This window comes from Acanthopagrus latus, chromosome 12 (genome assembly GCF_904848185.1).
Source record: "Acanthopagrus latus isolate v.2019 chromosome 12, fAcaLat1.1, whole genome shotgun sequence".
Lineage (NCBI taxonomy): Eukaryota > Metazoa > Chordata > Actinopteri > Spariformes > Sparidae > Acanthopagrus > Acanthopagrus latus.
Genome location: NC_051050.1, coordinates 647,120 through 661,747, shown reverse-complemented (window position 1 = coordinate 661,747; position 14,628 = coordinate 647,120). Strand labels below are relative to the sequence as shown.

General features: G+C 38.5%; 1 protein-coding gene across 6 annotated transcripts in view; it reads left to right on the top strand.

Annotated features, from left to right (window-relative positions):
• LOC119029468 (3'-5' RNA helicase YTHDC2) overlaps positions 1-11,675 on the top strand; it is a 57,386-nt gene extending 45,711 nt beyond the window's left edge. For 3 of the 6 annotated variants that reach the window (XM_037116288.1, XM_037116289.1, XM_037116290.1), the window contains 9 exons: positions 63-268; positions 1,120-1,309; positions 2,787-2,878; positions 4,435-4,554; positions 5,298-5,449; positions 5,772-5,946; positions 8,857-9,063; positions 9,195-9,377; positions 10,763-11,675. In XM_037116288.1, the coding sequence (XP_036972183.1) occupies positions 63-268; positions 1,120-1,309; positions 2,787-2,878; positions 4,435-4,554; positions 5,298-5,449; positions 5,772-5,946; positions 8,857-9,063; positions 9,195-9,377; positions 10,763-10,834 (1,397 nt within the window). In that variant the 3' untranslated portion in view covers positions 10,835-11,675. The remainder of the gene's footprint in view (positions 1-62; positions 269-1,119; positions 1,310-2,786; positions 2,879-4,434; positions 4,555-5,297; positions 5,450-5,771; positions 5,947-8,856; positions 9,064-9,194; positions 9,378-10,762) is intronic. The other 3 variants (XM_037116286.1, XM_037116287.1, XM_037116285.1) reach the window with 3 other exon arrangements.
• The last annotated feature ends 2,953 nt before the right edge of the window (positions 11,676-14,628 follow it).

Here is a 14,628-nt window from a genome sequence, read left to right as displayed (position 1 = left end):
TTCTTAAAGGAATGAATAAATAAATATATACCAAAATTTAAAACATACCATTCCTTCCCCAGGTTTCGTCCGTGCCCGTGGGGGCAGTGATATCCGCGATGTCAATCTGAACTCTGAGAATTGGGCCGTGGTAAAGGCAGCCCTAGTGGCAGGCATGTATCCAAACCTGGTCAATGTCAATCAGGAGACCTCCCTGCTTTCCAGTAACAGGGAGAAGAAAGTCCACTTTCACCCCACATCGGTCCTGAGCCAGTCCAAGTTTATGGAGGTAGGAAAAAAGATAACTTGGTTCATCTGTAATTCTGTCTTTGCTTGCAGAATTAGCTGTAAAATCATTATATTTGTAGAATATAATGACATAAATATGTCAAATTCAACACATTTGTTTCTTAAATTTTGCTTTTTAATTGTATACAGTATGGTTGTTCACGTCCTACATGGAGAAATACACAAGTAATCTACTCTTGTTTGGTGTTTGCTTCGTCTGATGATCACTTCTGGAAGCAATTACATAGTTTTTGTTTCTCAGTCATTGATAATATCCCTTGCTTTCCTTTAGCTGAGAAATTCTGCTTTCAAGCAAAGCTTGATTCAGTTAAAAGTATCAGCTGTGATGTCCTGCAGTCAGATCAACAAAATTTATATTGACTTCATGTACACATACATTGATCAACTATGACATTAAAACACTGCCAGATGAATATCATGGATCATCTCCTTACAATTAAATGTTCTGCTGAGAATCCTGTGTCCAGGATATACAATCTGACACGCACCACCAATACAAAAACTGTTGTGGACAAACCTATTACTGATAGTGACTGCTGTCATACTGATCATCGACCATTTTCTCAAAAACCTACATAAATTCCCATTCCATAGCTGGGTGCATTGTAATTGAACAAATAGAGGTGAGGTTAAAACGGTAACTGTTTCAGTTGCTTCGCATGAAAAAACCTTCCAGGAAGACACAGGGTTTCTCCTGATGAGGTGTTTAATGAGATACAGATGGAAGAAGTGTTGAGTGTTTAGCCTGACATAAATTTTGTCCAGGATGATAATTTTTTCAACTTTTCAAATTTTTTTTTATTTATAAATGTCTGTGTTTTTGCTGTTTAGAACCGCAAAGCCAAATTGGCCCACGCCTATCCCACAGACTGGTTGATCTATGATGAGATGAGCCGAGGCCACAGGATAGCCAGTGTCCGCTGTTGCTCCATGGTGACACCCATCACTGTAGCCATATTTGGAGGTTGTGCCAAAATTCCCAGCTCAGCCCTACAGGAACCTGCTCTACAGAAAGTTACAGGTAAACAAGTGAAGAGAGAGAAAAAAAAAAAAGAAACTGCACAGGTTTGCCAAATTTGATTTTCATGAAAATGATTATGTGAACCAAGTTAGTCATGTAAGATAGTATGTGGATGTTGTTAGTAGATTCATGTTTTTACAAAGCTAGCAACATGGCAATAACAGCATGGACTAACTAGGTGATATATTTGATATCTGTTCGCCCCAAACTCTTGTCCACAGCAAGATATTCTGACTACTGGCCAAACTGCCAGGAATTCTGTATGGTTCCCAATGATTCAACAATTCAACTCTAATCATTATTTTTATGCAGCCAATGATAGTGGTGTTGTCCACATACTAAGTTCTCATGATTTCTTGAGGTACAGTCTTGGGAAAACGGTGTGAACACAGGAGGGGGCTTAACACACAGTTCTAGGGGGGCTCTGGTGTAGGGCACTAATGTAGAGAAGTTGTGACTGCCAATCCATACTTTCCTGGGTCTGCTTGTGAGAAAGTCAGTATCCAATTGCATAGTGTACTAAAAGCCAGTTTAAGTTTTCCAGTCAGCTTTATAAGTCAGATTGAGTTGAAGGCTGAGCTGAAGTACACAGACAGCATTCTGATGTTGCTGATCTTATTCTGTAGGTGTGTGAAGGGCAGTAGATATGTCATCCTTTGTGAATCTGTTAGTTCTGAGACATACTGGTGGGGATCCAGGCTGGTAGGGGTGTTGTCTTTGATAAACATTTAATCAGGATGGGGGTGAGAGCCACAGGGCTGTAGTTACGTAAAATAGACACAGCAGACTTTTAAAGTACAGGAATGATGATGTTTTGAGGTAGGGGGAAATATTCTCCTGTCAGAGTGGGATGTTAAAAATGTCAGTAATAACATCAGCTAGCCGATGATCAGGTGTTTTTAGTACATGACTAGGTATATTCTTTGGACCAGCAGCCTTATTTATATTCACTCTCAGCATGTTTCTTCTCTCATCTGCTGTGGTTCCTGACAGTGGTTGGTCCTCTGGAGGCAGAGTTGACTTCACACCTGAGTCTTTGATTTAGGTTAATCCCTTCTGAGGTCTGTTTGATTAGAATCACCATCATTCTTTTGAGATTGCTTCTGGAGGAATGTACACAGCAACAGTAAAAACACCCCTGAATTTGCTGGGCAGCCATATGCTGTCCATTTATTTTAACTCTGTTAAGCATATATTATTTTTAATAGAGACACAGAGCCCTCATCCTTTCCCCTTAGCTAAATCCTGTGTTCCATCCAGTACAATAGCTTGATCCAGGATCTTAGTAGTTAACCACACCTCTGTGAAGATGTGCGCACAGCAGTCTGATTTCCTATTGCTGAGTCAGTCCCCCATTTGCTTAATTCCCCTGTGACCAAAAATCATAACTCTACCTGTTGAGTGTTTTATGACAAAAGTTGATTTAGAAGCCTCCCTGTGCAGATTCAGTCCTTTGTCTCTATGATTTTACCCACAGATAGTCCACTAGATGACATCAGTGACAGTGAGACAGAGGACCTTGCTGGGTTGAAGATAGATGACTGGCTCATTTTCCAAATGGAAAGAGAAGTGAGGAAACATTGTTCACCCGTCAGCCTTTTAAATCTTGTTTATGTTTTTTTTTATCCTCATTTGAATGATTATTATAGATATTAATAATAGAGCTGTTGGCAACCTCACAATACAAATTGTTTTAGATTTTTCTGTGTCCAGTCCCAGTCAGAATCCTCAATTCAAAATTGATAACATTAAATGAATAGGAAAGTGGGCATTATTTTCAGTCTTTTGCCCCAGATTGTGTGCTCAGCAATTAGTCTGCTGTAGTACAGTATGAGATACAATTGGGAATGTTTTGAGGTAAAACAGACTGAGTTGTTATCTTCACCACAGAGTTTGTCAAACATACTGAAGGCTACAGTGTGGTGTTTAAAGGGATATTCCGGTGTAAGTTTAATCCATAGTCTGACACACCTTGACACAGAGTACGACCCCCCCTTGAGAGAGAAAGTTTGCGGACCGCTAGCTTACATAGTTTTAGCATCCTCAGAAACGACCACATAACAACAATACACTGCAGCAAATGGAAAGTATAGAAGTATAAATCGCCATCAAAAAGCCACGAATAATGCTCAGAACAGCACCAAACTTCAGCAACATTTGAAACAGGGTCCCAGCACATATTTCAAGGCATCAAACATTTGATATCAAGTTCAGCAGCTCAGTGAATATCATTACTGCACGTGCGGGACTCGTTTCTGAGGATGCTAAAACTACGTAAGCTAGCAGTCTGCAAACTTTATCTCTTGAGTTGTACTCGGTGTCGAGGCGTGTTAGACCATGGATTAAACTTACACCGGAATATCCCTTTAATACAATTTTAATAAACAAGTTAACAGTGAGCTACTCAGTTTGCAGTGCAGGGGTTTTTCTTTGATATTAACCCCATTACAGCACAGTGGGGTGGGGCTTTAGGGATTTGCCTGACTGAGCAGGACAAAGGCATGCCTCACACTATGTTTTAATTTCAGGCCCAGGATTTTTATGATCTGACACAGAGGGGCCATTGTTATAAACATACTGCAGTGAGGTGGAAATTAGGTGATATGTTTAGATACAACAAAATATTGATATATTAATGAGACAACTTCTTGATATATGTGTTGTTATATTAATGGTTCTACTAATTGTGCAATACAAAAATAATCTTTGAAAATAATCAATGAATATATCATTAGATTGATTGACTCATCAAAAAAAGAATTGTTAGATTAACTGCCACACACATGAGAGGAATTCCTTTTTATGAGTCAATACTAATGTGTTATCACTATTGTTTCTATCCTGCCTCATATTTGATATCTAATGTTTTCTTACTTGCGTGTAGTTTTATCTCATGACTCATGTTTATCTCATCTCAATACTGATGTGTTGTCACTATTGTTTCTATCCTACCTCATATTTGATATCTAATGTTTTCTTACTTGCGTGTAGTTTTATCTCATGACTCATGTTTATCTCATCTCAATACTGATGTGTTGTCATTATTGTTTCTATCCTGCCTCATATTTGATATCTAATGTTTTCTTACTTGCGTGTAGTTTTATCTCATGTTTATTTGTTGTCAGACTGCAGGGCTGGTGTTTGAACTCAGGCAGAAGTGGCAAAGTTTGTTCATCAAGAGGATCCGCTGCCCTTCCAAGCCATGGTCTCAGCAAGAAGAGGCTGTCATTCGCACTCTGGTTTCTGTACGTTATATCTTCTTATTCTCTTAATTTTCTTCTTCTTCTTGCTCTTGCTCTTCCTCTTTGTCTTCGTCTTCCTCTCCCTCTTCCTCCTTCTTCTTCTAAGTTTCACTTGCTTCACAGGAGGAAGGTAAGTCAAGCAGCTTCTGACAGATTTTATTCTCTACTTTTTCACATCCACCAGCCTCACAATCAGCACTGTTAAAGCACATTTTTATGTGCATTGTTTTTCAGACTATTATGGCTATGTGTATGTAATTCTTTAGGCCCGCATTTCTTTTATGGATGTTGATGATGTTAAAAAATGAGATTTTTTTTAATTTTTTTAACTCTATTGATTTAAGAAAATCTTGACATAAATCTGCCTCACTGCAACTTTTGTCAGGTCACAAATCATAAATTTACTTAAATGATTATTGCTGATAATTCAAATACAATATTTTACAATATTATATTGACCTAACAGTTGTAATACTTCTGTTTAAAAGAGTGAAAATTGTATGTAAGACAAGAATGACAGGTATATTTAAAAGAATTTAGTGACAAATTGAAATATTCAGCAACATTCCAAATTCATAGTAATCTAATTGGTGCAGCTAAAGTCTACATCAGTTATGAATCTGAATAATGACCCAAACTCACACAATACCTTAACTATTGTACCCCAATGAAAACACTTTCAATCTTTGCTACTATTAAAAGCAATGTTGAAAATTGTGAGCCAATTTCAAACTGATCTCCCTCAGGTGCTCACAGCAGAGGAGCAAGCGGCAGGCCTGCAGCAGCCCACAGGGATTGGCCAGCGGCCCCGGCCCATGTCATCAGAGGAGGGACCTCATGATTCTGTGAAGAACTCCAAGAACAGTCCTCAACTACCCACAAACACAATGAATGACAAGTACCAAGCAGTCTAAAACACAGAGACATTTACATTGTGATGTGATGTATTGTGGTGTTTCACCTCCTGACTGGCCTGCCTGTCAGCTCAGTAACGATCTCTGTCAAAGAACAAAAAAACAAATATTCTTACTCTTTGCTTTTAGATTCTAGTTTTAAAAGGAAACCCAAAATGATGAAATATACCTAAGATCTAGAATGAGAGGAATCAGAAATAAAGGCATGTCTCTGTTTCGTATGAATAACTGGTTTGAGCCAGGTTTGAGAATTTAGAATAGTAAGTCAAGTTAGACTCACTACACCGTTTCATCACTTCTTCTCAGAGCCTGTAGAACACCAGCAGCCTCAGGTCGGCTTCAGATGAAAGCCCATAACAAAGATGAGGCCTCACTGCCCATAAATCAGCTCTCTGATGAGCCTCACTTCTACAGTAATTTTTCCTGCTCTGTGACTGCGGACAGCCCCTCTGAAAGCCCTGGTCCCTCCTCCTCTGGAAAGGTAATCCCTGTCCTCCAAGCATTGTCGATACTCCTGATTATTTTTGTTGACATTTTAAATGGTGAAAAAGGTTGCAGTGTTTTTTTGATTGAATTAAATTGGGGGAACATGTAATGAGAAGGGTATACCTTCAGCCAGGGTCCTCCATATTATCGTCATCATAAATACAGTCATCGTTGGTTTCGTTCACAGAGTAGTCTCACTCTGGAATGAGACAGAGTTGGAGAGAGGAGTTTGGAGGTTTCTTAGATAAAGTGCCAGCAATAATTTATTTCAAGTCATGGCTGAAGATTTAACAGTTTTTTACAATCTAGATGAGGCAAAAACTTTAATAACTAACCTCTTTGTGGAATTGAGTGCAAGACTTCTTTAACTAGAGTTGTGTTTAGAAAGATCTAGAAAGATCTCTCTCTTTACGAATTGTTTCTGTAATATTGTCAGGCACATAGAATAACAACCTCAGCCTGTTGGTGACAAAAACAAGCACTTTAAGTAGATGTAGCTGTAACTAGTGGCCAAAAGGATTATGCTGCAGCCATTGTTACTTTGTTGCAGCTGCCATCTGAGGTGATCAACCGGAAAGTCTGAAAAGTGTGAATCATTACACACATACACACTTAAACATTTAAATACGGGGCGCCCATTTGCTCAGTTGGTAGAGCAGGTGTCCCATGTACAAAGGCTTTGTCCTCGCTGCAGTGGCCCTGGGTTTGACTCCTGCCCTGGGGCCCTTTGTTGCGTGTCACTCCCTTCATCCTATTTCCTGTCATCTCTGAAGCGGTCCTATCAATAAAGCCATAAAAAGACCCAAAACAAACATGTGAATACAAAAATTGTTTTGACTGTGTGTATATCGCTCTAAGCATAATTTCAGACAATTGAAACCAGATTGTAGAAAATAAACGTAAGAGGCATTATTCTACTTGTTGTGATGTATCTCCTATTTAATATGTTGATGACTGTATTAGAACTTGAAACAATTTAATTATGTTTGTAATGCTGCATGCACAGACTTAAACTGTCCTCACACTGCCAGAGGAGAACATGAATAAGAGAATTACCATGTTAACATTAACACCTTCTTTTTCTGTGCCAGAAAAAAACAAAATACTTTAGATATCATCTCAGTTGGGACCCTTATTCACTATAAAGAATCACTAGTCAGCAGGCTCACTTCCATGCTTTAACATTCATATGGTGCGATGAATTCCAAATTTATTTGTGATTAATATGAGGAAACTGCGCACTTGTGAGCATACAAAAGATTTTATAAATCACAATATTTTTTGCCATACCAACATTTTCTCATTTTTCAGTCATTTGCAAACAAACTGTTTTCTGATGGTTTTCAGCAGTATTCCTGAGCACATGTAGTAGTGTCCTTTACACAATTTTTGGTTTGACAAAGTTGTGAATGTCATCCTATCCTTGCTTCTGAATTACTTAGCCTCTCGCAGGTGCCCCTTTGTATACCTAATCATGATACTTTTACCATTTACCAATCAACCTGTTTAGCTGTGGAATGTTCCGAACAGCTGTTTTTGGAGCATTCCACAACTTTCAGTCTTTTGTTGCCCAGTCCCAACTTGTTTGAAACATGTTGCTGCCATCAGATTCAGAATGAACAGCTATTTACAAAAAAAATATGCAAATTCGAACTTTAAATATATTGTCTGTTTTCTATTGACTACATTTTGAAAAATAATCAAATTTTCACCTTCTGTTTTATTTGTTTGGTAGTGTGGGCCTTTTAAACTGGGGTTGTAATTTCAGTTTTAATTTTGTAGTCATGCAGCTCCCTCTATAGACACTTGGCTTTGTACAAGTTTTTTCTTGCAGTACTCCCCAGTGCTCATTTACCTTGTCATTGTTAGTATCTTTCTAAACTACTTGCAGCGGGTTGTTGCAGTAAACAAGGATCATCTGCGAACAGTCCTGAATTCACCAGTTCATGAACCACTTTGTCATCAGTTTGTGGGCAGTTGTCCTGTGGTAATTTCTGATTTTATCAGCATAGGTAGACATCAGTTTGGGTGTCTGACGCCAGGGCCAAGAGCTTTTGATGAGGCTGTGGTGAATACTCATTTAATACATTTTTACCACTATACATGTACTTCAAGATCCAGTGGGAAGTACCAAGCTACACTGGAGAAACTTAAAATAAACAGAGTATAAAAGTATAAAATATAACAAAGTTAAAAAAAAAAAAAAAAAAAGTTAGGCATTAAAAAGGGAAGTAAGGCATTGGCAACTGTCTGCCTTGCAATCAGGAGTCTTTCAGTTGTTGTGACTACCTGAGTGAACTGTGATAGCTCTCTAAACTAAGACATGACAAAGGAAGGACACAGCCCAAACGGTCCAGATTGTTTGAGTGCTGATTCACAGCAACGCAAAAAACACAGAAGAAATGGAAAAGAATATGAATGAGAGGATGGACTAGCAGGATGTGTGGGCAGCAAGGATTATTTATGCACTGAAAACATGAAACTGCCTGCTCGTATTGTGGTTCAGCAAGGCTGGCACAGTTATATAAACTGTATATTAAAAGCTTATTATCGTGCCCACGCCATACAAATAGATGCTTGATGGGATTGGGTTCATGGGGCTACTGCTGAATGCAGCAGAGGAGAGAGGGATATAGGAGAGGAGTGTCTGCTGTCAGTGGCTGTAGTTCCCCAACCTGTCTGTGACCAGATTTTTAGGGTACTTGATATCCAGCAGGCCTCAGCAAGAGCTCAATTGCGTCATTGAACTGTTTCATGGCTCCTTGGGCTTTTTTGACTATCTCTAAAAACCATTGGCAAGTGGGAGATCGGGGCTAAAATCTATTTGTGTGAACCAATTTTAGGTAGGTGGGAGGTTCAGGTCATCCCTGTTTTTCTTTGTGTCAATTTATCCTCTTGTTCCCAGCAGATCTCAAAGCCAGTGTCTCATTTTGGCTCTTCATCAGTGCAGTATTTCATCATGAAGAGCAGCAACATCAGGAACATTGAAATTTCTCAGCAGAAAGGTATCTGGTCCACTACACCAAGCAATGAGGCAAAACTCACCAAAGCCCTACTGGAGAATAACCTCATCATCCTCATCTTTTCTGTTCAGGGCTCTGGACACTTCCAGGTAACAGTCTAACAAAGGGGGACAAGGGCATGTGTTTAAATTATGTAACATTTGCCAGAAATGTAACCCAACTGTAAACATTGAAACTAAACAAGAATGGACACAACTGGAGTGTATTGTCTTTGTCTTAGGGCTATGCTCGAATGACATCAGTCATCACGCAGGAGAGCTGCCAGGACTGGGACTTTATGGGACTAGGAGGGGTTTTCAGTGTGAAGTGGATCCACAAGGAGAGTCTTCCTTTTCACTGTACCCAACACATCCTCAACCCATGGAATGACAACAAGAAGGTCCAAATCAGCAGGGATGGACAGGTGAGAGTATATATTTTAAAAAAAAAATGTTGATGAGGTAACACAACATATATACAGTTCCAGACAAAAGTTTGAACACACCTACTCAGTCACACCCACCAGTGTGATTGGACGACTGATTGGGACAGTGGTGTCGTCCACCCTGGAATATCCATTGAAAGTTTGAAACGTGAACACTTTATTTATTGAAGTTCTGTAACCGTGAACTTGGCCTCTCCACAGTGCGGATATGGAGTTTAACAATTGTGTGAGTTGTTACTGAATACATTTCTAGGCTTGGATAGTTTCTCTATGGTATATATTCAGGAGGTGAAGACGTTTAACTGGAGAGGCAGAGTGTATGAGGCAGCCACCACGCTTTGATGCTATTTGATGCTATCTTGAATATCTCCAACCGATGACTATGATTTCATCAGTTGGTGGTTAATGTGGTTGAGATGGAAAGGACTCAGTACGCTTGATATCAGGGAAAGGCAGGGCAGACTTCTCAATATCCTTCATCCTGACACATCCTGGCATCATCACGTTGTTTAACAGCTGTAGTGCTCTACAATTGACTGAGCATCAGCACAGTGCATACCCTCCCCACTGTGCTCCTGAGGGCAATTTGATGTTTACACAGCACAGATGAAATATTGAGCTGAATTTGTGTCGAAGTATCTTTTACACTGAAAGGTACTTGTGGGATAGTCATCATAAGCACAAATAATACTGCTGGTTTGAATGTTAATGATAAAATGCCCTGATAAGAACGTATAATATGAAGTGAAATCAAATGTCTGATAAGAATTGTTAGACCTATAATTCATGTAATTTCTACAATCTGGCTACAGTAGTCCACCTCACAATCTGCCACCTTGCCTCCAAAATGTTAAGATGTCTGGGTCAGAATTTGCTTGCAGGTGTGCACATTCTGCCATAAGGCTTGATTTTATAGATCACAACTATTACATGGGTAGTGTCATATACCTTGTTCAGACTGTTCAGACTCAGACCCTGACATTTATAAATAAGACCCCAGATCAGGCATCATTTAACATGGTTTATTTAATACTTGGGCCTTGTCTTTCACATTTCACTCAGGAAAATGAGGTCCCCACAACACTGTTTGAAGCTAGAGAGGTGGCAGGGTCTGCCAAAATTAAACAAAGTAAAACAGTATACATTATTTTGTCCTTTATGGTCAGTTTGTTTATTTAGTCAGGCATAACACATCTGTCAGTTCTGATTAAGTGTCTTCCCCAGAACTACAAAGTGCTCCTTGAAAAAATAAATAAATTCAATGTTGTTAATTGTTGCAAAACTCTACCAGTGGCTTACATGTCAAACTCTCAATACTGTATTTACATTTTTTCCCTGTCTCCTTCTGTTTTTGTCTCACATAGGAGTTAGAGCCCCAAGCAGGCAACCAGCTACTGATGCTTTGGGAGGGAAACTCTGAGAGTCAAGTTCAATAAGAGATGGCAGCACATCACTTCCCTGCACAACACTCCTGCCACTTCTGCCTCAAACTACACTTGTTTACTGTATATTAATAGAACCATTTGCTTTTCTATCAGGTAGGAAAGAGATGTTTAAAATATTGCATGTATTATTTCTACTTTGCCTTAAATAGCACTATAACACTGCACTACCAGTTAAGGGGAGATGGCTGGGCTATGGAAGATTGACTGACTGATTTATTTGAAAGCCAAATTTCAACTATTTTCCTCTCCTGTTTCTTGTCTGTTTAAAAACAAGCTCCATTCAGGATTTACTTTATGTTCGCATCGGTACTTGTGTTATTATAAAACAGTATGTTTGAATATCAATGGATGTTCAACAGGAGTTTAAATAAATTTGATTAAACATGTTTGTATCACAAATTTTAGGATTTGATTTCACAGTTCATTCAAATTGTTGATTACCCCTCAGATTGTTTTAATGATGTCCAATTAGTTTTTTTGTTTCATATTTACAGTACACAAACACTTAAACTTCTGAGACTGTGTTTTTCAGAATTATATGATGTTTATAAAGTTCTAATGTTGAAGCTTTGCTCGTATGATGTTTTAGTGCCTTGGGCTCTACTGGGCATCATCAGGGACTATTTATGGAACTCATTTAAACATATTTGTTAGTTTTTTGTTTCGTCCATGTAGACAGAAAACAAAATGTTGTCAGTATTTGAACCTTGAAAATTAAACATTAATTTTAACTGCTGTATGAGGAGATGTTAAAAATGTTTACTATTGAGTTAAGGCATCTGAATGATTGTATTAATGGGATCACAAGAATAAAGAGTGATGTCATGTTTCAGCTCTGCTGTCAGTGTGATGTGCCCTCTGTCACAATCAGAAAAAAAGCACAAAGGGGCTGATTAAGTGTTGCTACATACATCTAAGTTGCATTCAATTACCAGGCAGAAACGACTGTAAAATGGTAACTACACCAATGTTTCACATGAAAAGTGTGTTCAGAGGCAACAGCATGTAATCTCATAAATTGCTTCCAGTAATGTCCCTCTGTGGCTCAGTTGCATTGTGGGTAATGTATTTGCTAGGTTAAGAACAGGAAGGAGAATGCGTGGAATTAAAAAGATGAGATCCCTGGTTCTGCTGCCTCCACTTTGATCATTTATGTTTGTACTGTCTAATTAGTGCAATTCAATTTAGCCACTGTTTGACATCACTGAAGGCAATTCATCAGATTACATGGAGATTTGTCAGCAGGCACACATCCAGTAGTACTCCTCACGACTGTAAACTCTGCTGTACTGCTGTGAGTGATTTATATTTATTAAAATAAGTGTTATAAAATGTTTAGTCACTAACACCCATCTCTTCTCCCCCTGCTCATGGAGTAAAAACAGAAGAAAAGAAATTGTATCTTTTTACTTGTCGTATGCTTCCTTTATCCAATCAGCAAAGAGAACTTCATAAAGAGAGCGCAGGATCCTCCTGTTCTGGTCCTTACACAAGCAATGGTGAAACAGGGAAAGCTACCAATTCCAGTGTGCCCAGTGATTGCTTAGATTATCAAACAGCCAGAGCAATTAAAAATGCATGAATGAAAGAAAGGCAAAGAGAGCTGCCTCGGGGAAAAAAGAAAAGGAGTTATGCTCGTGTGGTGATATAGAGAGGAGGGAGAGAACTGTTAGTTGCAAAACAGACAGGAAGTTAGCTAAAACCATAACAACACTTAGAGAAGTGTTAATGATTAATGTAATAGTCGTTTTTCCTCTTTCAATATCTTAACATAGATTGTCCTCCATTTAGCATAGATAACTCTAGAACATCATTGGTACTCATATAGTGAGCAACTGTGACATTGGATAATTGAGGTGTCTACACAGAGCCAGAGCAAGACAACACCCAGCCCAGCCACACAGTCTGTTCACCCTGCTGCCATCTAGCAAAACATACAGAAGTATCTGCTGCCATATCACCAGACGACAGCAGCTTCATTCCTCACACTGTGAGAAATGTCAAATCATCCTAAACACTCCACATCATATGATAGTTGTGTTTTTATTCTCCTGTGTAGCATAAAGGAGCTTAAATTTAATTTTGCAACCTGGTCTGTAATATTATTTTTTTTCATGAATTAACCTTGAACCTTAATAAAACATGGATGTATAAACTTACTGTATACTGTACTGTCCAATAAAGCTGAAATCAACCCAACAAATGATAGAAAGACTTTTATTAGTGTGCCTTTCTGTAGGTTGATTGTAGTAGTATGTAGTAGGGAATACCCTCAACCAAGGGACATTTCAGGCTTTGTGATGACCAGGGCCCAGTTAATGTGTAAAAGGAAAAAAACTAGGTGTGAGCCTCTACTGACCAAACAGGAGAACTACCTACACAAGAGCTGCTGGATGTCTGTCTGTGGAAATGTGTTGGAATGTGCAGTGTAATACGCACAGTATCAAGACAAAATAATTGGTTATATTGGTTTGAGAGGGACAGTTCTCCTCTTGTGATGTGTGGTTGTATGAGGTAGTTATCAGAGCACATCAACATTAGTCAGTTATGCACTGCAGTCAAGCCACCCTCCACTCCAAAATCCCCGGTCAACCTAGCTGTCACTTAATTTGCAGTGCCTGTATATAGGCGATATTACGGTAATGCCGTGCCAGAACAGAATTCAAAATAAAAGCAGACACTTATGAAGGCAGTCTGCAATTTCACACAAATACAATCAATCAGCCAGTCTGTTAATTGATTGATGAATTATCTAAATGATTAGATGATTACTTAATTGAGCATTTAAGGAATTAATTCATTGATTATTTATCTCTTATTTAATTCATATAACCATCCTTATTCTGACCACACTGAAGCCTTAGGAGATGGGGGCCAGGACATTTCATCTGTTTGTACAATTAGTCCAACATAAAAAACGAACTCAATAGCTGGAGTTTCTGATGAGGAATTTCAAAATAAAATTTCACTTCACTTCAGACTGATAGAACTCAACCTCAGAGACTCACTCAGGTAGTTCCAGGACGTTCTGATGTGGATTTTCAAAATTAAGCCCTCTAAAATGTGACATTTTTGCTAATATTTCCCTTTGATTTCAGATTTACTTTAAAAGAAAACTACCTGTTTCCACAGACTAATTTCACTTCAGACTGATAGAACTCATTGTCAGAGTTGCACTCAGATATTTCCAGGAAGTTCTGATGTGGATTTTCAAAATTAAAGCCCTCTAAAAAGTGACTTTTGATGATATTTTCCTTTGATTTCAGATTTACTTTAAAGAAAATTGCCTGTTTCCACAGACTCATTTCACGTCAGACTGATAGTACTCATCGCCAGAGTTGCACTCAGATAATTCCAGGAGGATCTGATTTGGATTTTCAAAATTAAAGCCCTCTAAAATGTGACATTTTTGCTAATATTTTCGTTTGATTTCAGATTTACTTTAAAAGAAAACTACCTGTTTCCACAGACTCATTTCTGTTCAGATTGATAGTACTCAACGTCAGAGTTGCACCCAGATAATTCCAGGAGGATCTGATGTGGATTTTCAAAATTAAAGCACTTTGAAAATTGAGATTGTTGATGATATTTCCTTTTGATTTCAGATTTACTTTAAAAGAAAACTACCTGTTTCCACAAACTCATTTGTGTTCAGATTGATAGTACTTCAAGTCAGAGTGTCACTCATGTAGTTCCAGGATGTTCTGATGTGGATTTCAAAATTAAAGCCCTCTAAAATGTAATCTGCTAATATTTCCCTTTGATTTCAGACTTACTTTAAAAGA